Below are 24224 nucleotides of genomic sequence, written 5' to 3' on the forward strand. Positions count from 1 at the left end.
AATCAGACGTAATCAAGAAAATTGGCTGATAGAAAGAGTGAAAAGAGAAACAGATAGAGGAAAAAAGAGGCAGAAAAAAATCAAGTCGACTAATGTAGACATGAGTAGTCTGAAAGAGAATCAGTCAGATGTAAACTAAAAAACGCCTGGCCAACGAGGGAAATAAACATGGTGCTAATAAGTGTTTAGCGTACATTAAAATACGTTTAATTAGAAAAATTAATCCAGGGTAAATGGTTTTAATAACAATGTTGAAGTTGTGGGTTTTTAGTCAAACTCAAATCTGGATTTTTATTGAAATTTTGTTGGATGAATTAAATCCAGGTAGATGGCGTTTATCAGAAAATGTTAGGCCTTTCGTGTTTTTGTTTACCAGCTGTAGAAGTAAAAGTAATAGACTAGATAACGATTAATTGGCTTTTAATTTTGATTTATTTGATTGTGATTGTGATTTTTCTCATATTTTATGAGCTTCTCAAAGCGCTTGAACAACACGCAAATTTATGGGCTTCATAATAAGATAAAGAGCTAACTGCGATAAATTATTTATTTTGTAAGTCAATCCCATAGTCAAGTGTAAATTTTAATCTTTATTAGTAAAATTGTTGTCATATTTTCGTGTTTGAGAAATGCTAAGACTCAGTCGCCGTGTGATACTTCAACGCCAAGGTATTGAAAGCAGTATGAGTGCATGCCTTCATAATGGACGATCTAATAGCTCAAAGAAATCAAAGAGACGAGATAAAACATCATCAGAAGAAAAGATAACTAACAGAGAGATTAATCTGTTCGATCGACCTGATGCAAGAACACCCTTACCTGGAAGTGTAGGACTAGTCCCACCTATTCGGGATGAGCCCAGGATGGTTGTTAATAAAAAGACCATCACAATAAGAGAAATCGCTGAAGAGGAGCAGATCTTAAAATATCTCAAAGAATCAGTTAATTTACAATCTACTGATACTCCAGATTTGCCTAATATCCCAGACTTGGATATCATTGTTCACAAGTGTCCACAGCTGATCGAAAATGATTTACAGAAAGTGTTCCCTTACAATGTATTTGGACGTGAATTGACGCTTATCACATTTAATCGACGAACAGATGATGTTTTGCAATCTAACAAAAAGGATAACCTAAACCTAGTCGATGATTTTGTAAATCTTGCTGATTTGATTTGCCGTCGTTTAAAGAGAGCAGGCTATTGGGCTGATTTTATCGATCCTTCAGTTGATTGGTCTCAGATGAGGAGACCAAACAGTTCGATGTTGATCGAGGTTGCTGTACGTTATCATCAACTAGGTTTTACTCTAGAAACAAATGGTAAATGCCAAGTTATTTCTCATCACAAGTTAGGAACCAAGCTTTATGTTGGATCTTTGTTGACAAATGCATCTCATGATTCTCCTCAACTCCTAAGAATTCTAGAAACATACAGAAAATAGGATATTCAATGCAATTTTTGGATGTATATATATTATCGTTTATCAAGACCCAAGTGTGAATCGTATAGAGCTATTAAAATACCTCTTCCATTCTCCCTGGGTTGGAAATTTATGAACTTATCCATATTATATATTAATATTTTCAGCTGGTTAAACTTAATAAATTTGTTAGGTCAAAACTGTAATTAAATTTTTTCCCCATTTGTTTAAATTTATCAACAAAATACATTTTTATTGTTATACAAAACAGGTATTGTCTGAAATAAGATCAATACCTATCAGACATTATCAAAATTACTAAAGCAGACCATCCAGTGAAGGGGTGAACACCTCCACCTTCTCCAGAAGTGTCATTATAATGTTCCCAAATAAAATTAGTTCGTTCAAATTCGCGAAAAATATTGTTAACTAGATTATCTCTCAATTTGTCGTGTAAAGATTTGGCACGTTCTTTGTATGGACCGTCAACTTGTGAATAGTATTTGAGAGATTTCAAAGCCAAAAAGTTTATATTGATCCAAATAGGACCTCTCCAATAAGGTGGGTCCGTAAAAGTATTCCACTTGAGGTAGTAACGACTCTTAGTTGAGATAGAACGAAGACCAAAAGGACTCCATAGATGATCTGTGTTTTCGACTGCTGACAAAATAGCATCAAGTCTAGGATTATCTGGATCTAGTAAATTAAGCAACATTGGAAATAAACTGATGTATCCAAGTTCAGGAACACATTGATATATCGGCTTTTCAAGAACAATTCTTTTCGGTAAACCATTTACTTTTTCGAGCTCAACTCTGTTGGAATGTAAACCAAAATCACAGTACATTTCATTTTCTTCAGACCAATGAGTTTCGTCTAGAAGTCTATTGTCTCTTAGAAAGTTGTATGCTTGTTCATATTTAATTGCTGACGGTGCCTCAATAAATTTACCAATCTTGTACAAAATACGACTTGCTAAAGTCATCCAACATCGGAGATCAAGATGAATTTCTTTGTCACTAGGATGCGAAGCTCGAGGATAATCATCTAGACCTGAAGTTAATGTTAAAGGATTAAGTTTATCAATTATTTTGGGATCACGACCTCTCCAACGATAAGTACCCGGCTTATATCCAACTTGTGAAGTATTGAACCATCCATACCACCTTTCCAGTAATGGATAAATTGATTTTAAATAACCTTTCTCTAGTTTTCCCGAGTCAAATAGAAACTCTAAAGGTAGAAATAGACTAGGAGGATTTGCATTTGAAATATCCTGGACAATGAATTCATTAGGAACACGAGACATGGCCTCAAATCCTAAGATAACTTCCCTAGGAATCCAACCATTTTTGTCCATCAAATTGAGCCAGTTCTTGATCATAGCCCGACTTAGTTCAGGTTTTATTTTAGCAATCAAGAGTTGGTGAAATCCTTCATCCCATAGAAATCCTCTCGGGAAATATGATCGAGATGGAACAGCAGAAACCAATTCAAGAGGACCATAAGGTTCTGGCTTAGAGGACCCGTTTTTTATAAATGAGTGACCATAGAAATAGCCGATTGAGCCAAGCATATTACTTAAAATTGATTTAGCAAAATCGATTTGAGCATCATTATAATTTTTTTGACGAAGTTGAAATACATCAGCGAAATCAGCATCAAAGTGATAGATTTTTTCGAGTAAATCACCATCGAATCGATTTTTCCATGAGTCAAATAAATATGGATCAGAGTTTTCCCTTAAATAGAAAAACAATTCGACTGGTTTACTAATGACTAGTTGAACAGCAACAAAATTAGGTTCTCCTTTTTGTTTAGCCTTTGGGTCACGAAGAACGATGAGACGACCTCCATCTGGGGCTCTGATTATTCCAAGATTCTGTAATATGTGCTCTTGGAAGAACATTAGTGGCGGATGCATATGAACCCTGAAATCTTCGATATGTACTATTGCTTTTGAGTCTGAAAATTCTATACGAGATAGAAAATTCTCTAGATTAATTAAGTTGCCTTCAAAATCGATTTTTTTGCTTCGTTTTAGAGCTGATTTTGGAGTTGTTAATGTTATTAAATCACCATCAGCTTCGGTTGCCAGATAAAGAATCACTGAAACATATTCATCAAATGATCCCGTTGACGTGTTCAAGTTAATTCTGGCTATCCATCCATCCTCTCGAAAAAGTACTTCTTGCTTAAGGATAAGTTCACTGTCCTTAATCTCTTGAACTCCAAATGAGTCAAAGTCATGCTTTTTCCAATAATAAGTTACCGGGTCAAACTTTGAACACCAGTGTCTCAATGGGACTGAGTTATCATCATTAAGAACATTTTTGAACCACATCATCCCAGAGACCACCGAAGATGGTTCATTACGTTTAAGGCCAAAATAAACACCACTTCTAAAAGTACCCCATCTTTTAGAGAAATTCAGTCCACTTAATCTCTTAGTGTCATTATGAGACGATCGGTTAACGTAGTAAAGTCCGAGTAAACATAACGATGTCACAACAACATAAAGCCATTTTAATGAACTTTGATTCCCTCGCTTTTTAGCCTTCTCTTCGATAGCAGGCGAATTCCTTTTTTCCTTTTTTCTTTGAGTAACTTTTGTGGACATTTGTAAAATAATTAGATAAAATTATCTTGCAAGAAAGATAAACATCTGATAAGATTTTCTAAAATAAACTTCCTAGTTGAGTGTCACTGAAGGATCTTTCTCGAGAAGCAAAACAAATTTCACAAATCAAAATTTAAATTCAAAACCAACAATTGAACATATTGAAAAATAATCACAATTTTGATTTAAAATAGTCTACGAATCAATCAGCTGATTTTTTGTGTTTTTCTTTTCTGAAGTAGGTGACTCTGTGGTCTGTAATAAAACTCTGACTCTGTCCTTAATAACTTATTATTGTGTGAGACAACGGGAATCAAGTGTCTCAAGTTTATTCAGAAATTAATTAAATAAACTGTTATTTTTTGGATATTACCCAAAGCACCCTGTTAGTACGGGTATTTTTTTATCAAGAAGATTGTTGAGGCATGGATTGACACCGCTTACTGGTGAACGATAGTAGGGTCAAAATTTGTGGGTCAGCCTGACATTGTCTTTTATCCTTCTTTCAAAATTAAATAATTAAATCTTAATTTTCTATAAGTCTGAATCAATTTGAGTCTGGTGTCACATTTTATTGGCTATGCCTTATTGGAATACTGAATAATTTCAGCTCCTTGATTACCATTACAAATTATTTCAAGTTAATTGAAGGAAATCAAGAATATGATGCTCGCTATATTAAACATGAAATTTTACCTTCACCAAGATACTTCCTGGTTTTTGATGGTAAAAAGCAAAGAGTAATAGCTCTAAATCGTTTAGTTTATCATTTTTTATTTGAAATCCTTAATGGGAAAGGATGTTTCTTCATAAATTTCCTTTCGCTGAATTAGCAGGAAAGGTTATGTGAGTTTACCAGAGGAATAAACTAAACCCATTCTGATTAAGGACAAACAAAAACAATTGAATTTTTTTAAATGTATTTATTAAATATTGTTTCATATTAAAACAAATAGGCTGAGCTGTGTCAGGTCGAGTCCCTGACTTAATTTATCCAAATGTAAATTTAGCTATGTTTATAAAATTATCTAAGTTTTCCTTTGAATACCTAAATAGCTAGATATTGTAAATATACAATTGTAAATGAGATGTAAATGAAATTAAAGTTGATTTTTGATATGAATAGTTGAATTATAAGTCAAAATCGATGAACAATTTTCCTTTCGACGAATTGGAAGTTTTCACAAAACCTGCTTGTTAATTGTTGTGTAGTTGATCAAAATCTTTTAAACCAGAATTCCTTGTTCTTGAATTTCTTGGAGCTGAATATAGCGATTTAATTCTGATCGAAGGCAATCATATTTTAGGCGTAATTGGCTGAGATGTTCTTGCTCTTCTCGATCTAACATGATTAGAAAATTATTTAGTTCTGGTAAAAGGAAAGCGTCCCAAACAATATCAGCAGTGTCGTTTTCTTGCAGAACAACTTGTCTTTCCTGCCAATCACACCAATCAAGGGCTATTCGAAGTGGATAATCATTATCACCAATTCTTTTCAAGACGGATTCACCTCTTTCATCAGGATATCGGCGGTAGAGAGCAAACTTCTGTGGGTTATCGACAACTTTGAACTTTTTTAACATCGCTTTTATTACGTCCAAGCTAGTATATTCACTGGTAATGTGTATATTTTTCACAGTATTCCGAGGCATGTAAAATGAAGTGAGCGTTCGTCGACATACTTGTTCTTCTTCATTAATTATATCATAAATGGAAGGAGGGCGAGTTCCAGCAACTACATTGATAGGTCTGGTTAAATTTAAATGAACACGAAGAAAACCACGAAATGATTTCCCATCTAGCAATGTTAGGCCTAAACCAGAGCCAAGTTTTTTCAATCTCTCATTGTATTCAATTATTTTTTGGGATAATTCTTGCACAAGTTTTGCTTGATCTTCAAGTGATTCCGAGTCATTTGATTCTGTTTCAGGTTTACAAGGCTCCTCGGATGCAGGTTCGTCTTTAATGGGGCAAACTGTTTCTTCTTGCATTTCTTTTGTAGGTGATTCTTTATTACTTTGTTCAGTTTCTTCAATTTTAGGATCATCACAGATATTGCTTTTCGTTTCATCCGGAGTAGATACAGGAGAAATATCTGTGGCTGGAGACTCAGCATTACCTTTGCAGTCTATTCTAACTAGAGATCGACATCTGATATGACAAGTATATTTACAATTAGTACATTGGATGGTCTTTGAGAAGGGAGAAACGATCCGTATGGATGTATTTTTAGAGTCATACACAACAGGAGTCCAAATAAATTGTGAACAGCTGTCACACCAGGTTGGAGCTTTTAGTTCATAAAGCTGTATATAAAAGGAAAAAACACATTTAAATAAAAATAAGACCATTCATTGAGTATCAAGCATTAATTCAAGATATTAAAATGATTAAAAAATAATTCAGTTCTCACCTCAAATTTATGACCTACTCCTAACTCTAGATTTTCAACCTCGACAACTCCAAAGTTATCTAGCTCGATTATTTCTTTGGTTTTAAGAGTAGGAATCAATGTTCCATTCAAAAATTTAGCAGAAGTTTTTCCCATGAAACCATCCACTTCTTCCTCAGAAGACCAGCCTAGTCTTACTTCTTGTTTTCTGCCGTCAATTACATTATCAGTTGGTGCACTTCCTGAGGTGTTAGCCGAATAAGATGCAGATCGAGCAAAAAAAGGTGACAACGTTGATGATGAGCTGGTAGAACCACGAGATCCTCGTCGTCGAAAATTAAGAAAACTTAACCCTTGGAATAAAGCACCTGAGCTGAGATCATTGATCCAATTGTTTAAATTACCAATAACAGATTGGCGACCAAATGATTGATTAGAACCAAGAGATGGAGATTTTTCCAGTTTGTCTTCTTTGACATCACTATTAGAGTCTCCTATACCAGTACTATTACCAGTTGACATAGTTGAAACAAGCTTTGAAAGACAATTATTAGGTTTCTTTGTAACCTGGAATGATTGTTTTCACTGACACTTTGAGATCCAAATTATCTAATTGGTGTATGTAAGAGAAGTGGATTTACTAGCAATAGATAATCAGGACCAATACACACAATTAAATGATCACAAATCCAAGGTTAGCCATTCTTTAAGTTTATGTTTAACACAAGAAGACTATTTTTTGAGATTTCCAGTAAGCTGAGCAATTCCAACTAAAGGAAAACACAAAGCCTTTTCACTAAACACTTTGGTTTGGTAGTTGATTTATTATGCATATTGAGTTGGACAATTGATGAATTGAATAAAATTATGATGAAGAATATAAAACAAGAGAAAAAAAGATTAGATATTACAACTTGAATAAAAGGAATAAAAGTAAACACTGTTTACTAAACAGTAAACCAGGTAAACCATGTCTAAAGTGTTGTAAAAGAGATGAGATTCTGTAGGAAAACACGGATAGGGAGGAGTTAATTGCTGATTTAGTTGGAGCGCTAAAAGCTTAAAATTAATCCAAGATGTAAATTATCACACACTTAATCAGTTTAGTGTATTAAATATACCTTGAAATATACATGATCTAAAAATTGAATTTACACAGTAATCCACAGTATATTTCACAGTAAAACCAAGGTAGAGGTTTGGAGGGGAGTTAAAAAGAAAGAAAGGAAGAAGGGGAGAAGACATATTCACAAACAATGAACCTTTGATTTAGCAACCGGAAGATTTGTTAAAAGGTGAACACACAATTCAATTAATAAAACTGTCATCATGTCTGAGGATTTCAGTCTCTATATTAACAAAATAAATCTCACATGTTACATTTCATTTAAAACTAACAGTGAGTTAAACAGAGTTTCTGATTATGCTCTGTAAGTAACCTTGAAGTCCCTAAACTTGAGTGCCTTTAGCATAATTAATAAAAAAAGTAGATCAAGAGATTTCATTTTCAAACTTCAAAATCAAAATAAACTTTTCTTTCGGATAGATATTTGTGACAGTAAACTTAGGAAGTAATCGTAATTACTGGAACCGATTTGAATTTTGTTTGATTACTTATTGTGTTTAACTATATTAATTGCATTTGTTATTTTTAATCCAACAGCTAGCTTACAATAGCTAGGCTTAGTTAGCTTCTTCGATATGCAAAAAACACGACTGAATGTACATCTCAATGAACCTGGAATCTCTGAAAATACCTGAAAAAGCTCATAACAGTAGAAAATTTCAACATGCAATTTTCCCCATTCATTTGCAGATCCTCTTTATCGAAATTACGAGGCTTTACAGAGCTTCATGTTTGATTAAATACTTGTTTGAGCAAAGCCATTGTAAGCTTGGCACAATGAAGGGATGAAATAATGATTGTTAACAGAAGCATTCAAAATTGATTATTGCATTAAAATTTATTGATCAACTCTGGGAAAAAATTGAATCATTATTTGGATAGAAAAGGCAACATTGTATAAAACGATGATTATGGCCTTAAAATTGAATGTAACTTGAAATGATTGGCAGGAGCAATGAATTAAAAGTGTGTGAAAGAAGGACAATTTACAGATAACTGAAGACTGAAATTATTCACTTTTAATCAGGTTCTCTTGAAATGAAACGAGACAATTTGTCGATTATATTTTTTCAAGGATTTGTCTTCAAAGAGCAGCTTGAATGGTTTTTTGCTCGCTCTAAACCCTATCATCCATTCACTCGTTTTTTCCTTTCTTTTCTCACTTGTCTTTGCTTTTTTTTAATATCACTTTTGTAAGAGCTTGTTGAAAGTAAATTAAAAACATATTAGCTAAATGACTATAAATTCAATTGCTGATGGCTAAATTGGTTGAAAAATGAAAATCAATGATTGTGTCAGTCATGTTAACATGATCATTTTTACCACTTCTGCTGACTAGGCTAATGGAAAGGTTTCAACTTGTTTAAGCTTAAATATTTGTTTACTGGTTTTTCTTAAACTTAACCCTTGAACCCTTTTTTTAAACTCTGACTCCTCATTTTACTGCTTATCTCATTCCTAGGCCTGTCTTCTTGTTTTCATTCCCTCCTTTTTTGTGCCTCTTCTCACGTATCACGGCTTACATAGCTGCTTCTCAGTTATTTACAATTAAGTATCACCATCTTTGAGAGTGTTCACTCTTGATCTAATTTCAAGTTACTGTAACTGATTAACGGATATATCTTGTTGTGTTTTAATTCTCTTGGTTTTAATGTGATCATTCCTCTGTCTACAACATCCGTCCTTATCCAGAAATTGCTTTTAATCTGTTTATTAAACAAATTTTTATGGAAATTTAGTTTTACTCTGTTATTATAGCTTGGTGTGTTTATCAGCCTGTTTGCAAAATGAACAACAACAATAATAACAACCACACTCATCGTCCATCAAATTGGACTCTAGCTGATGCATTCCGAAATGTATATTGTACACTTTATCAACTTTTACTTGGAATTGTTCTCTTCTTCATACCGTCTTCATGGCGCCTTAAAGATATTTCCGAGGAAGTTGTCCTTATAACAGGTGCCGGAAATGGATTGGGTCGTCTTATAGCGCTAAAACTGGTCAACAAGGTTGCCTCTTTGGTACTAATCGATATCAATTCTGATGCTTTGGAACAAACTGCTTCTATTGCTAAAACCCGATCTGATGGATCAACCAATATTTTCACTTATGTTACTGATGTCTCCGATTATGCAGCAATCAAAAAAGTAGCTCAACAAGTGAAACAAGATGTTGGCTCTGTTACTATTTTAATCAACAATGCTGGTGTTGTTTCAGGTAAATCATTCTTTTCCCTGACCCCAGAAGATGTTAATCGAACATATGGTGTGAATGTTTTTGCCAATTACTGGATCAATCAAGCATTCTTACCTGATATGATGTCAATAAATCATGGGCATATCGTAACATTGGCTTCGGTGGCCTCTTTCATCGGAACTACTCGTATGGCTGATTATAATGCATCCAAAGCCGCTGTTAATATGCTCCAGGAATGCTTGGCGTGTGAACTCAATGCTGCAGGCTATGATGGAATCAATTTTACGGTTATCTGTCCATTTTTCATTGATACGGGTATGTTTGATGGTGTCAGAGGATTCCTATTCCCCATCTTGAAATCTGATTATGTTGCTGACAAAATTGTGATCGCTCTTCGAACCAACCAATCCGTCTTAGTGTTACCTAAAGTATTTTACTTTTTAATTTGGTTGAGACACACACTTCCACTCAAATCATTTTACCATCTTTGTTCAGTGGCTCGATCAAATCAAATGATGGACACATTCAAGAGCAAATCTTCTTGATCATTGATGCCAATGTATGAGAATACAACTTTGTGAATTGAAAGGTTCATTCATCTCAATTTGCATAACTTAATTATTTCAAAGAATTACTTTTTTAGCAAGATTTTTAATTTGATACTACGATCCTACATGAAAACATGTATTGGTACATGAATTGAGCAAAATATTGTTCAGATCAATGCACTTAATGCAACAGAGAAACGTGACAATTAATTTATAATTTTAACCCACTGTGATGCTAGCGACAATTGTCGGTTGATTTTAATCCTTTTTAATAAATTTTTTAATTGAAATGTCAAGATTTCTAATTTTATTTTATCTCTTATTCAATGAATGAATACACTGCGTTGAATGGTCTTCATTTGAATGGCCTTAATCCAATTTAAAACAGTGTATTCATTTAAGTTACAAATTTTATAAGCTAAACGAAATGAGCACCAATTTTACGAAGTCATTATTTCAATGATTAAATAATCACTTGATAATTACTTTGAAGGTGAGCAACTTGGTTTAGCTAAATCAACCATATTAAAACACAATTTAAAGTTAATTTAATGTTTACAACTTGTTTTTATTTCTTTTGCGTCATTTCAAGATTTGTTGAAGCTAATTAGTTAAACACCAGCGAGCTTGAAAATTTTAGATCACAAGTTGATCTGATACATTGACCTATGTGTCTATTTCAACAATATTCCGATGCATTGACAGTTATCTTGATTTTAACGAGCGGCCTTAATGAAATGAAAAATTTAGTTTAATTCATTTTTTCAATTGGATTAAGTTTTAGAGGACGCTGATAGTCTTTTTAATTCGGTTCAATACACGAATTATCAAATTAAACATAAAAATCTCGAAATTAAATCAGTAAAAGGATTGTTTCACCGAAATATCAAAGGAAAATATCCAAAATGCTAATCCCACGAGATGACAATCTGAGAGGGTTTACTGGTCAGCTTTAGAGTAAAAAGTTTTTCGGATAGAGAGAGAGAGATTAAATATTTAAAAACATCTTGAGCATTTGAACATAACAATTACATTGGATCCACTTTTAATTCCGTAAAACAGGTTATTGGACAGGTTTTACAATAAAAGGTATATTATCTTAAATATGATTGTGGATAATGAATAAGGTAAAGAACAAAAGTGATTGTAGTAAAGGTGTTTACTGCTGTACATGAATAGAGAATGAGACGCAAAACCGAGTTAGGCTTAAACAATGATTTCAGATAGATGCGCGAAGTTTATGATTGTGTGAATGTGATAGCTCATTATGATGAAGGTTAGGGCGCGAGACGAGATACTGGTGCAAGATTGACAGCCACTGGGTAATCTGTCAACATAACAAATTATGAATAAATTTACATGCTCCTAAAAGTTATGACACTATAGACGGGAGGTGGAAATTGCAATCAATATTAACCAAGATTAATTGAAGTTTGACTGAAAACTTCTGTGATCCATAGAGCTAAAAGGATTAAGGAGTTACAATTAATTCAACAAGCTGCTTCTCTTTGAGGCTCAAAATTATCATAATGGTTGTCATTGGAATTGCCAATTTAAATAAGTCATCCAGAAACAGAAGGAACAAGTAATAGAATGGAAAAGGGCACAAAAGATACTTTGTATCCAATATTAAATAATGGAAAAATGATGATTTGATTCATTGTTCATCTTGAGGAGAATAACCACAATTGATAGAGTTTACAGGTCTAGAAGCTGGACACATCGAGATAGATCTTGAAGGCGATACACGAGAAATAGATGGAGTTAAGAACGAGTTCAAAAACGAACGGGATGGTGAAGATTGAGATGGATTAGATGCAGGAGCGTCGGGATAAATGCATGATCTAGAAGATGATAAATTTGATGAGTTTTGTTGAGATGAATGATTGATTGGAACTTCAGGTCCAAGAAAGTCCCAGATGAGAATTGTGTCATCATGAGAACTGCTCACTATTTGGAATTCATCGAACTGTAGACGGAATACTCTGCCTGTGTGCTTGATTAGAGTTTGTAAGCATAAAGATGCATTAGGTGTTCGAGGATCCAATGCAGCCGCTAAATCCCATACTTTGATTTTACTGTTGCAGAAAGAAACAAAAGAAATATTAGATCACATAATACATTATTAAACACACGAAATGAAAGTAGATCGAAAAAAGTTCAGACTTACCCATCATAAGCTCCACTCACTATTCTTTTATTATCAAATCTAATACATCTAACAAGCTCTTCATGGCCTTCTAAAACACGCAATGATGTACCTGATTCGATGTCCCATAAACTAAAAAGAAAATATAAAATTGTTGAGTCATGATTTGGAAAATGCAAGTCAAAGTAGCATTAATAAAAATATACTAACCGTATAGTGTTGTCAGAACTACCAGAAACAACTAAATTCTCTCTGTATTGTAGACAAGCTATTCCTCTCTTATGTCCACTGAGAGTTCTTACAAATTCACAGTTAGAAGTATTCCAAATTTTAATAGTTCGGTCTCCAGAAGCAGAAACAATATATTTTTCATCAAAGTCAACAACATTAACAGCTGCTCGATGACCTACTAATACTCTTTTTAAAGTTATATCACTTGTTGATACCATTTCCCAAACAGCAATAGATCTGTCTTTAGAACAAGTGACCATAAGTCCATTGTTGAAACGTAGATGAAGAACGGCTTCACAATGATGTATTAATGTGTTGACTGGTTGACCTCCTTCGACGTTCCACACTCTGACAGTAGCATCACTAGATCCACTAACAATTACTTTATCATCAAACTGTAGACACAAAACTGAGCCTGTATGTCCCGTTAGAACCTAAAACAAATTAAGAATGAAATATTATTAATAATATTGTTAGATTATTTAGCAGATTATTTAGCAGATTATTTAGTAGATTATTTAGTAGAACATTACATTTGTACACTCAAGTGTATTTCGGTCCCATATTTTTATTGTATTATCACGAAGACCACTGACAATTTTTTGGTCATCATATTGTAAACAGTAAACTCCTTTACTGCTTTCACTACGGCAGTTAATACGTTGTAAATTATGTCTCCCTCCCCTCCAATTGCTTTCAGTATTTTCGATGTCTCTAATTATATTAGGAAACAGTCTATGGTAGAAAAGATGATTAGGATGTTGTTCACCGGGAGCTGGCTTGAAAAGGTACCGGATCCTGTAAAAAAAGATATGAATTAGTTTTGCTTCTAAAACATGGTGACAGGGAAATTGTATTGACAACAAATCTCAGATGCCTGTTTCATCATGTGGGGTTATTATTGATGAATATTGTTAACAACGAACATCAATAATAATCATTTAACCCAACAAAATCATTTCGTTGATATATTTTGATAGGTGGCAGAACGAGCGATGGACAAATTTAATTTTTTGTGACACATACCATCCTCTACGTCTAGCCAGGCCTTTCCATAAAGGATCCGTTTTAACTTTGTTTTCTATTAATTTTCTCCATAGCATTCCTTCTGATATAACACGATACCATTCCCGGCAAACTAGTTCAGCACATCTAAGTGAATCAGCATCAAGATAAGATAAAATAGTCTCTGCAACATGATCAAGACCTTTCTCTGTAAAAAGTAAATAAATTATGTTTACATGAGTTCAAGTCTTTCATTGAGTACTGAAGATGACATGGAAACAAGATCAAAAACCTACTTGGTAGAAGAGAAATAAAATCTCGTTTTAACATGGGTCTAAGATAGGTGTTGATTTGACTGTGCTGGTGGTGAGACATTTTGGCTAATAAAGATTGAATGAAGTCTGTTTGTTCTGGATCGGTCCAAGCCTCGAAGAATTTATAACAATCCTCTTTCTGCTGTTGAAAAAATGGACGTACTTTGCTATCCTCGTCCTTAACGGTATCAATATCCGTCATCTTTGATTTAAAGGGAAAATAGAGTTGTGAAGATTAGTAGGTTGTCAGAGTCGCATTTGTTTACTAAAAACTGTCTCACAAGAGTAATAACATACCTTAGTTTCCCAAGCTCTATCGGATGTGAAGCACAAATAATTAGTTGATAAATTACTACTAATAAAGAATATTATATTAAGGTTACCCAGAAACTAATCGGAGAATCAAAAAAAACTTAATTATGGAAAAATCTTACAAAATTCATCCACTACACTCAATAAGAAACTCAGCAAACTAAACTATAACACAAGCTGACAGTCAGTTACACAACGCCATCTATTATATAGATCTAATATGAGTGCAAAGTTCACTATCAAAAAGAAGAGTTTTTTTTATTTTATTTCCAGCATTCTGATAATATTATATTATATTGTGTTATATAAAATATATAATAGTATATTGAAGTACTTTTGGTGATGAATTTTCAAATTCAACAAAACAAATCGTCTTTTACCGAAACACAACGCACACTCAGACTTCCCTGTTATCAATAGTAAGTCTAGTAACTTTTGTGGCCAAAGTCTGAACCTACTAAACATTTAACTCTCTCGATTCACAACAAACATGTTAGCATTTAGCATTTGCTGAGTTAACTAAATGCAGTAAACTATCAACCGCTCGCTCTAATAAGCTATGTGATCAGCAATTAAATTTTTTGCTATTTTAAATTATTTTTCATTTAACGAGTAAGTCCGCCAATCCAATAACAGGGATGCATTTGCAAATGAGGAAAAATATCACCAGTTAAGGATCTTTACCATGTTGTTAAAGAAAATTTCCAACAAAATCTTACATTTCCAAACAGCGATCTTGAGACCAGCTCCAGTTTTCGTAGCTTATTGTGAATTGTGTAAAATAATTAAATGTACTAATTATGAATTGATAGGATTTAAATTTACTATGAGATGTAACTTCTCGATTAGAATTGAAAGTTGGATGCGGGTTGATCAAGAGCTTGAAATTCAATTTGTTTTGCATTTATTATGATTGTTATGATTTCATTAATATGATAGTTTTATAGTTTGCTTTATTTCCATGTTAATAATTAGTTATAATTATGATTTTGTAAAATAATTGATGAAATAAATTAAATTTAATTTCAAAATTTCAAGTTTCTCGATTTACTCATTTCTTAACCATCTTAGTAGACGGTTTCTTATTTTCATTTTTGCCTTAAACTATTAAATTGTTTGAATAACCTTGATTACTCCCACATGCATTCAGGATGAACATAACTTTCAGGTAACTATTGTGCCGTAATTGTGAGCTTTGTAAAGCTACCTTTTTTAGTTAATTTTTAATACAAAACAAGTGATTTTTGGCTCTAAATTCGTTTAATAAAAGTATCAACAAATTTCTGCCTAAGATTAGGCTGGTGAATATGAGGATGAGAGGCAAAGGGGCAAAGAAGCGAAAAATGATCAAGAAAAATGCTTGTAAAAAATAAATGCTCGAAAAAGGTGAGAGGTAAGCAAAATGATAGAGGAGGGGAAAACAATCATTAATATTGTGTGACTGAGAATAGTCTTGAGATAAATAAAACATCTCTCATGATTTTATAATGTACTGTTATATTTCAATTTTAAATCATTTCTTTTTAGCTGGTCCTCGAGGAGGTGTCACTGGTCTACCCGTAGTTGATCCGCCATATTGATACTTTAATTTTTTGCCAGGTGAAAACGATATTGAACCCAAAGAAATGAAAAAATAAAGAAATAAATTTTTAGGTAAGTTGACGTTTTTCAATGAGTTGAATTTCAATGAGAATATATTATTTGAATAAACGTACCTGAAAAGAGCACATAAGTGTTTCCTCGACTGACATCATTCCATCAGCATTATCAAACAATAGTTAGGAGCAGTAAATAGCGCAAAAAATCGCAAAATTAATAATCGTCGTAACCTTCTTATAATATTTGATGTCTATTCAAAAATTTGCTAACAAAATCAGCTCCAAATGTAAATGTAACTCCTCTATCATTTTCAGCCCATCCGGAAAAATCATTGTTTCAAGATATAGTTGATCACATAATAAAAAAAGAGTAAAGCATTTATTTAATAAGTTATCAATAATGTCACTTCATACGTAGGATTAGCATTGCGACAATTTTTTATGATATTTAGACGAAATGACCTTTTTATTTTAATTTTAAAACTCTGATTTTTAACTAAACGATTCGTTCAATATACCGAATTGAAAACATAAACTTCGCAAAATTTAATCGCAAAACTTAATTTAACTAAATTTTTTATCTCGACGATTTCTATGACTTATTAAAGGTTTGACACTAACAAGATTTTTGCACTTTTTCTTCCACATGAGTATGAAATACATTGGCGTAAATAACTATACGATCACGTCAACCAGATATAATGGAAAAGTTGATTTATTAATAGTAAAAGACGTTATAATTTACTCACCTCCATGACAACAGAATATTTACTTGTCAATGATGGCGGCAATAGGTAAACAGTTAAAAATCAGTGAATGTTTTCCATAATTTTATACTGCACCGTCTCTTGCCTGTAAATCAAGAAAGTGAAAGAAGAGGAAATAGTTATATAGTTTTGTTAAAGATTTAACAAAATTAAATCCTTTGCTTTATTGATTATTATTAAGTAAATACAGTAAAAATACAGTTTTTGGTCTACAATGTTACTTACGAAGCATCATCAGGCCCAAGAAAGTCCCAGATGAGAATTGTGTCATCATGAGAGCTGCTAACTATTTGGAATTCATCGAACTGTAGACGGAATACTCTGCCTGTGTGCTTACTCAGAGTTTGGAGGCATAAAGATGAATCAGGTTTTCGAGGATCCAATGCAGCGACTAAATCCCATACTTTGATTTTACTTTTAAAGAAAAAGGTGATTTTTATTAGTTAGTGAATATCAAACGGGCACGGAGATAGATCAAACAAATTATAGACTTACCCATCATAAGCTCCGCTGACTATTCTTTTATGGTCAAATCTAATACATCTAACAAGCTCTTCATGGCCTTCTAAAACACGTAATGATGTACCTGATTCGATATCCCATAAGCTGAAAAGTAAATATAAAATTGGTCAATGATGGTCTAAAAACGAATGCAAAGCAACACTGAAATACTAACCGTATGGTGTTGTCAGAACTACCAGAAACAATTAAATTGCCTTTATATTGTAGACAAGCTATTCCTCTTTTGTGTCCAATTAGAGTTCTTACGAAATCACAATCAGAAGTGTTCCAAATTTTAATAGTTCGGTCTCCAGAAGCAGAAACGATATACTTTTCATCAAAGTCAACAACATTAACAGCTGCTCTATGACCTACTAATACTCTTTTTAAAGTTATATCACTTGGTGATACCATTTCCCAAACAGCAATAGATCTGTCTTTAGAACAAGTGACCATAAGTCCATTGTTGAAACGTAGATGAAGAACGGCTTCACAATGATGTATTAATGTGTTGACTGGTTGACCTCCTTCGACGTTCCACACTCTGACAGTAGCATCACTAGATCCACTTACAATTACTTTATCATCAAACTGTAGACACAAAACTGAGCCAGTATGTCCCGTTAGAACCTAAAATAAGATTAAGAATAAAATATTAGAATCAATAAAGTTGGATTATTTAGTAGAACATTACATTTGTGCACTCAAGTGTATTTCGGTCCCATATTTTTATTGTATTATCACGAAGACCACTGACAATTTTTTGGTCATCGTATTGTGAACAGTAAACTCCTCTACTACTTTCACTACTGCAGTTAATACGTTGTAAATTATGTCTTCCTCCTCTCCAATTTCTTTCGGTATTTTCGATGTCTCTAACTATTTTAGGAAACAATCTACGGTAGAAAAGATGATTGGGATGTTGCTCACCGGGAGCTGGCTTGAAAAGGTACCGAATCCTGTAAAAAATGATATGAATTAGTTAGTAACATTTTAAAATTAGTACTGCTTCACATAAATGCTAACAAATGACACATACCATCCTCTACGTTTTGCCAGGCCTGCAAATATAGGATATGCTTTAACCTTCCTTTCTATTAACTTTTTCCATAGCATTCCATCTGTTATAACACGATACCATTCGCGGCAAACTAGTTCAGCACATCTAAGTGAACCAACATCAAGATAGGATAAAATAGTCTCTGCAACATGATCTAGACCTCTCTCTGTAGGAAGAAAATAAATTAGTTTTTGTGAGTTCAAGGCTTTTGTTGAGTACTGCAGATGATATGAAAACAAGATCATAGGCAAAAGACCAAAAACTTACTTGGTAGAAGAGAAATAAAATCTCGTTTCAACATGGGTCTAAGATAGGTGTTGATTTGACTGTGCTGGTGGTGAGACATTTTGGCTAGGCATGATTGGATGAAGTCCGTTTGCTCTGGATCGGTCCATTCATCGAAGAATTTATAGCACTCTTCTTTCTGCTGTTGAAAAAATGGACACAATTTGGCATCTTCGTCCTGAACATTATCAAAATCCGTCATCTTTGATTAAGGAAAAGCTATTTTGTATACAGCTGTGCAGCTAGTCAACAAACACACTAAACTTCAACACTAACAAGCTAAGCGCGCAACCAACGCCATCTATCAACAGATAATAATATTATTATTTTCGTCTCGTCTTTGGTTCTTGGTTTCTCAATCTTTCCATGAATCAACTCGAAATAACAGAATGTGATTTTTTTATTAAAAAAAGTATAAAAATATACTAGCAAAAGATTTTCCTTTGAAGTTAAGGTTTTTAAGATGCAGAATTTGTAGGGAAATAAAAATAAAGTCCATTTATAAAATGAAAATTTCTCAGATCGACCTTTTTTCTTCAGAGAATCGCATCCAATCTGAAACTTTGGTCACTTTTTGTGTAATTATGAAAGCAGATTATTCCATGTGACTCATTTTCATGATATAACTTTTCATGCTCTACCAGAGCATGCACGTATAGTGCTTTTAAAAAGTTTCTCAGGCTAATAGTTTTCGAGCAAATCGTGCTCAAATCTGAAACTTCGATCGCGTTTTGTTCAATTATGGAAAAAGACAATATCATGAAACTCAGTTTCCTTATGTAACTTTTGATGATCTATCAGAAAATGCCTTTATTTTGAGAAATAATGTTTTCTTTTTCTGTACAACTTCGATTCGTAGATTTTCAGTTAAACCTTCTTTATTCTGTGAACGCATGAGTTAGAGAACTAAAACTTATCATCCGTCGATAAAAATCATAGGCACACATCAAGAATTGATTACTTTTTTCAATATATCAACAGTTCTCTTGATTTTGAACATTGACCTTAAAATTTTAGTCCTCAATCTTTCGAGAATGATAGTATTTACAATCACCATTTTTTGACCAAATATTAGGTGGAATGACGGACTATAATATAGTGGAATTTCAGATACTTCAAGATGCTACAAAAAACGTTATACCATTTTGATATTTATTCATAAAATGGTGAATGTTCATCGCAAATCTTATGATGTATTAAAAAGATATTCAGTATTAAATGAATTAGAAATGATATTTACAATATTTAGTGATATTATATTAAAGTCTTTAATAAAAGCTAATGTTTGGTCAAAGAATGATGATTGTAGATGCCACCGTTATCGAAATATTGATGTTCAAAGTTTTGAGGCCAATGGCCAAAAGCAAGAGAACTGTTGCTTAATTTACAAAAATAGTGAATCCTTGATGTGCATCAACAATTTTTATGGATAAATAATAAGTTTAAGCTCTCTAACTCACAGAATAAAGAAGGTTTAACTGAAAATCGAAGAATCGAAGTTTTACAGAAAAAGAAAAATTGTTTCCTAAAAATAATGGTATTTTTTGGTAGATCATGAAAAGTTACACCAGCAAACTGAGTTTCATGGTATTGTCTTTTTCCATAAGGGAATAAAACGCGATCGAAGTTTTGACTTCGAGCTCAATTTTCTCTAAAACTGTCCATTTTATGAATTATTTAATAGCACCAATGGACTCAGTTTTTATGTCCCTGAAAAGCTACCGAGTCTCAACTCTTTTCTCAAATGTTGGAGTCTTTGGCAGTCATCTTTGTAAGTTTAACCAGAAAATTGGTTTATTTACTGGTTTAAATGGGTTGAGATTTTGTCAATAGACTTACTTTGGCTTAGTTTGATTCTTAGCACTTGCTTTCCAGTCTTCAAGCGATTTGAATTTGTCACTTTCGTTGATTAAGGTTGTGGTCTTGAGCATGTAATTGTCTCGAGAGATCAAAGAATAAATGTCGGCCAAGAGAACTTCTTCTTCTCTGTTGAGGAATTACAAGATCGTTAGTTATATACTTAAATCTCTAAACTACGACATTGAATAAGCAAACACGTACAGAAAAACAGTCCGGCATCATAAGTCTGATCGACAATACTATTAGTTACGCAGACAGGACCATTGATACCGATTTTCCAAGTACGTAAGACTCTGGACTGATCAGGAATTATGCCATCACCAATGATTTGGTCCTTGAATATTAAACAGTTCGAGTGACCATAAAGATCCATCTGACTGGCTAGTCGATAGCCTTGTTCCCCGCTTAATCATAAACGCTAATCTAATAGTGGCAATTGGCTTTTATAGCGACCATTACTTTGTTTGGCTTTAGCTCGGGTTGACGTAAAATTGTCTCTAAAAGTAAAGGGAAATATTGATTATCACAGCGGCTATTCACAACAAAAAACGAAGTTCGCAAGATTTCAGGACTAATTGGTAGTGGGTGATATATTTTAGATGTTATCAAAGGATCATTGACCAAGTTATTTGCATATAAACATGAAAAATGAGTTAATTTCAATGATTTGTAGTTAACTTACAATGGTTTGTTGCTAAAAAGACTCAATAAACACATTAGTTGTAACATTGATGCATAAATTGACACAAAGGGACAAAAAGAGGCTATAAATTAATTTCTTTCAAATTTAAACTCAATCGATTTACAGGAACTTAAAAGCTGAGTCTATCAGTGCTTTTGAAAAGTTTCTTTGGCCAATAGTTCTCGAGAAAATCGCGTTCGAAGTTGAAACTTCGATCGCGTTTTGTTCAATTATGGATAGAGATAATATTGTGAAACTCATTTTCCTGATGTAAATTTTGATGATCTAACAGAAGCAGCACTTATTTTGCGAAATAACGTTTTCTTTTTCTCTAAAACTTCGATTATTCGATTTCCAGCCTTTAGATTTTCAGCATTTTTTAAACCTTCTTTATTCTGTGACCGTATGTGAGCCAAAACTTATCATCAGTAGACAAAAATCATGGGCACACATCAAAAGTCGATCACTTTTTTCAATATATCAACAGTTCTCTGGATTTTGGACATTGGCCTAAAAATTTTGAACATCAATATGTCGAGAATGATAGCAACTACAAGCACCATTCTTGGACCAAATATTAGGGACTGTTACAGACTATAATATAATATGACTAAAAATTGAAAAAACCTGAGCTAATTGATTTAATAACGAAAACATCATCGTATTTGCGATAACAATTTACCATTACCATTGCCAGAACCAAAATGGTACAACTTTTCTTGTAGCATCTTGAAGTATCTGAAATTCCACTATATTATAGTCTGTAACAGTCCCTAATATTTGGTCCAAGAATGGTGCTTGTAGTTGCTATCATTCTCGACATATTGATGTTCAAAATTTTTAGGCCAATGTCCAAAATCCAGAGAACTGTTGATATATTGAAAAAAGTGATCGACTTTTGATGTGTGCCCATGATTTTTGTCTACTGATGATAAGTTTTGGCTCACATACGGTCACAGAATAAAGAAGGTTTAAAAAATGCTGAAAATCTAAAGGCTGGAAATCGAATAATCGAAGTTTTAGAGAAAAAGAAAACGTTATTTCGCAAAATAAGTGCTGCTTCTGTTAGATCATCAAAATTTACATCAGGAAAATGAGTTTCACAATATTATCTCTATCCATAATTGAACAAAACGCGATCGAAGTTTCAACTTCGAACGCGATTTTCTCGAGAACTATTGGCCAAAGAAACTTTTCAAAAGCACTGATAGACTCAGCTTTTAAGTTCCTGTAAATCGATTGAGTTTAAATTTGAAAGAAATTAATTTATAGCCTCTTTTTGTCCCTTTGTGTCAATTTATGCATCAATGTTACAACTAATGTGTTTATTGAGTCTTTTTAGCAACAAACCATTGTAAGTTAACTACAAATCATTGAAATTAACTCATTTTTCATGTTTATATGCAAATAACTTGGTCAATGATCCTTTGATAACATCTAAAATATATCACCCACTACCAATTAGTCCTGAAATCTTGCGAACTTCGTTTTTTGTTGTGAATAGCCGCTGTGATAATCAATATTTCCCTTTACTTTTAGAGACAATTTTACGTCAACCCGAGCTAAAGCCAAACAAAGTAATGGTCGCTATAAAAGCCAATTGCCACTCTTCAATCAATCAGCTAATTAAGGTTTGTAGTTTCGAGGTATTTCAGACTCAAATGGGTAATAGTCAATATCTCAATGATATTCTCGATCACGTTGAAAGATTCTATCGTTATGCTCATCAGTTGATATTAGTTGATGATTCCGTTGTGCTTGCTCCAGACTTTTTACCCTTTATGGGACAGTTATTGCCTTTGCTTCACTATTCCGATGCCAAAGTTAATTTCATATCTGCTTGGAATGAAAATGGCTTCACTAACACATCGGCTGATCCTAGTCTGGTTTACAGGATTGACAATGCTCATTACCCTATTAGATTGGCTTTTATGATTAAGCGCGGAACAAGGCTATCGACTAATCAGTTGGATGGATCTTTATGGTCACTCGAACTGTTTAATATTCAAGGACCAAATCATTGGTGATGGCATAATTTCTGATCAGTCCAGAGTCTTGCCTACTTGGAAGATCGGTATTAATGGTCCTGTCTATGAAGCTAATAGTATTTACGATCATACTTATGATAGCGATGAAGAACGAAGTGTTTGTCTTTGAGTGTTCGCTTATTCAACATCGTACTTTAGGGATGTAATATTATATATTATATGTTATCTTGTCATCAACAGAGAAGAAGAAGAAGCTCTCTTGGCCGACATTTATTCTTTGATCTCTCGAGACAATTATTACATAATACATTCTCAAGACCACAACCTTAATCGACGAAAGTGACAAATAGTTGGCCTCAAAACTTTGAACATAAATATTTTGATAACAGTAGCATCAATAATCATCATTCTACGACCAAACATTAACTTTTATCATCGACTTTAATATAATATCACTAAATATTGTAAAAATCTGAGCTAATTCATGCAATACTGAATATCTTTTTAACTGTTGGTGCATTGAAAAAAGTAATCAATCCTTAAGTCAAGTTAAACTTGCGAATCCATTCAACATTTTGATTGCATGAAAATAGTTTTATTTTGTATTGAATAATATTCACACGCAGTGAGTCATCTTAAGATCATTTGCATCGATGCTTTCACATTTATTCACAATTACCGATTTGCTCAAAAGTTTATTTAAGCTTTTGAGTAATTCGGTAATAGTTTTCCCATAGTTTGGGTTCTTCAAGCAGCTGCTTTTTTATTCTATGGAATTGCGTTTCGACGGAATTTAGCTTTTTGCGATGCTGTGAATTCTAATTTCCTTACTTACTAAATTTACTAAATATAAAGACTTCTGCTACCTTGAAAGCTTGACACAGGTAGTCCTTGCATAATGAAATTCATGATTACTCACATGAAGCTTCTCGCTTCAAGTTTCCCTTATTAGTCGTATATTATGTCATTACAAATGAATAAAAAGCCCCCACAACTGTTGGTATAAGGTACAAAAAACAATTATGATGACTTCACGTCTCATTGGTTTGATGCTTGTAAATTCATTATTAAAGTCTTTGGTATTTTATTTATAATGTAGGTACAAGCACAGATAGATCGAGAATTGATCTGTTTATTCGTACATACAATCGTAATTTAGGTCT

At 33.1% G+C, this 24224-nt stretch overlaps 5 protein-coding genes and 1 pseudogene across 8 annotated transcripts; 2 read left to right on the forward strand and 4 right to left on the reverse strand.

The window, feature by feature from the left end:
* Positions 1-629: 629 nt before the first annotated feature.
* LOC107359579 (cobalamin trafficking protein CblD) lies at positions 630-1635 on the forward strand. Its single transcript, XM_015926075.3, has one exon. The coding sequence runs from the start codon at positions 630-632 to the stop codon at positions 1443-1445; it is 816 nt and encodes a 271-aa protein (XP_015781561.1). The 3' UTR covers positions 1446-1635.
* An 11-nt stretch (positions 1636-1646) lies between these two features.
* Positions 1647-4290, reverse strand: GCS1 (mannosyl-oligosaccharide glucosidase). The gene has a single exon (XM_015926074.3). It carries the CDS (start codon positions 4042-4044, stop codon positions 1714-1716), a length of 2331 nt encoding a protein of 776 aa, XP_015781560.1. The 5' UTR covers positions 4045-4290; the 3' UTR covers positions 1647-1713.
* Positions 4291-4947: 657 nt separating this feature from the next.
* Positions 4948-7888, reverse strand: LOC107359581 (ras association domain-containing protein 1). 2 transcript variants are annotated; one of them, XM_025160319.2, is made up of 3 exons: positions 7558-7826; positions 6458-7239; positions 4948-6350 (listed from the first exon to the last, which is right to left on the reverse strand). In XM_025160319.2, exons 2-3 carry the CDS (start codon positions 6956-6958, stop codon positions 5271-5273), a joined length of 1581 nt encoding a protein of 526 aa, XP_025016087.1. In that variant the 5' UTR covers positions 6959-7239; positions 7558-7826; the 3' UTR covers positions 4948-5270. The 2 variants fall into 2 exon arrangements, with proteins under 2 accessions (XP_025016087.1, XP_089123187.1); XM_089267061.1 differs by having other exon boundaries at positions 6458-7888.
* Positions 7889-8684: 796 nt separating this feature from the next.
* LOC107359582 (short-chain dehydrogenase/reductase family 16C member 6 pseudogene) lies at positions 8685-10599 on the forward strand (annotated as a pseudogene). Its single transcript, XR_016198412.1, has one exon. The product of XR_016198412.1 is annotated as a short-chain dehydrogenase/reductase family 16C member 6 pseudogene (transcript).
* Positions 10600-11337: 738 nt separating this feature from the next.
* Positions 11338-14463, reverse strand: LOC107359583 (beta-TrCP). Its single transcript, XM_015926077.3, has 7 exons — positions 14306-14463; positions 13991-14210; positions 13716-13902; positions 13223-13487; positions 12669-13123; positions 12480-12590; positions 11338-12387 (listed from the first exon to the last, which is right to left on the reverse strand). Exons 2-7 carry the CDS (start codon positions 14208-14210, stop codon positions 11967-11969), a joined length of 1659 nt encoding a protein of 552 aa, XP_015781563.3. The 5' UTR covers positions 14306-14463; the 3' UTR covers positions 11338-11966.
* A 1098-nt stretch (positions 14464-15561) lies between these two features.
* On the reverse strand, positions 15562-18769 carry LOC149093856 (F-box/WD repeat-containing protein 1A-like). 2 transcript variants are annotated; one of them, XR_016198411.1, is made up of 9 exons: positions 18514-18769; positions 18226-18412; positions 17881-18145; positions 17362-17816; positions 17181-17291; positions 16911-17099; positions 16668-16770; positions 16036-16220; positions 15562-15902 (listed from the first exon to the last, which is right to left on the reverse strand). XR_016198411.1 is itself a non-coding variant. In XM_089267062.1 (6 exons), the coding sequence occupies exons 1-6, from the start codon at positions 18731-18733 to the stop codon at positions 16907-16909; spliced, it is 1431 nt and encodes a 476-aa protein (XP_089123188.1). In that variant the 5' UTR covers positions 18734-18769; the 3' UTR covers positions 16810-16906. The 2 variants fall into 2 exon arrangements, 1 of the variants encoding a protein (XP_089123188.1); XM_089267062.1 differs by lacking the exons at positions 15562-15902; positions 16036-16220; positions 16668-16770 and having other exon boundaries at positions 16810-17099.
* Between the last annotated feature and the right edge of the window lie 5455 nt (positions 18770-24224).

Source organism: Tetranychus urticae, chromosome 2 (assembly GCF_039701765.1).
Source record: "Tetranychus urticae isolate SD_2017Ah chromosome 2, NJAU_TeUrti_SD_1.0, whole genome shotgun sequence".
Classification (NCBI taxonomy): Eukaryota; Metazoa; Arthropoda; class Arachnida; order Trombidiformes; family Tetranychidae; genus Tetranychus; species Tetranychus urticae.

Excerpts from the sequence above, each read along its gene's own strand:
- LOC107359579 (XM_015926075.3), top strand. The coding sequence starts at position 630 with ATGCTAAGACTCAGTCGCCGTGTGATACTTCAACGCCAAGGTATTGAA.
- LOC149093856 (XM_089267062.1), bottom strand. The coding sequence starts at position 18,733 with ATGACGGATTTTGATAATGTTCAGGACGAAGATGCCAAATTGTGTCCA. Across the intron at positions 18,413-18,513 it reads TTTTATTTCTCTTCTACCAA|AGAGAGGTCTAGATCATGTT; the intron begins GTAAGTTTTTGG and ends TTCTTCCTACAG. Across the intron at positions 18,146-18,225 it reads CTGGCAAAACGTAGAGGATG|GATTCGGTACCTTTTCAAGC; the intron begins GTATGTGTCATT and ends CATTTTTTACAG.
- LOC107359581 (XM_089267061.1), bottom strand. The coding sequence starts at position 6,958 with ATGTCAACTGGTAATAGTACTGGTATAGGAGACTCTAATAGTGATGTC. Across the intron at positions 6,351-6,457 it reads GAGTAGGTCATAAATTTGAG|CTTTATGAACTAAAAGCTCC; the intron begins GTGAGAACTGAA and ends TTTTATATACAG.
- GCS1 (XM_015926074.3), bottom strand. The coding sequence starts at position 4,044 with ATGTCCACAAAAGTTACTCAAAGAAAAAAGGAAAAAAGGAATTCGCCT.
- LOC107359583 (XM_015926077.3), bottom strand. The coding sequence starts at position 14,210 with ATGACGGATATTGATACCGTTAAGGACGAGGATAGCAAAGTACGTCCA. Across the intron at positions 13,903-13,990 it reads TTTTATTTCTCTTCTACCAA|AGAAAGGTCTTGATCATGTT; the intron begins GTAGGTTTTTGA and ends TACTTTTTACAG. Across the intron at positions 13,488-13,715 it reads CTGGCTAGACGTAGAGGATG|GATCCGGTACCTTTTCAAGC; the intron begins GTATGTGTCACA and ends CTTTTTTTACAG.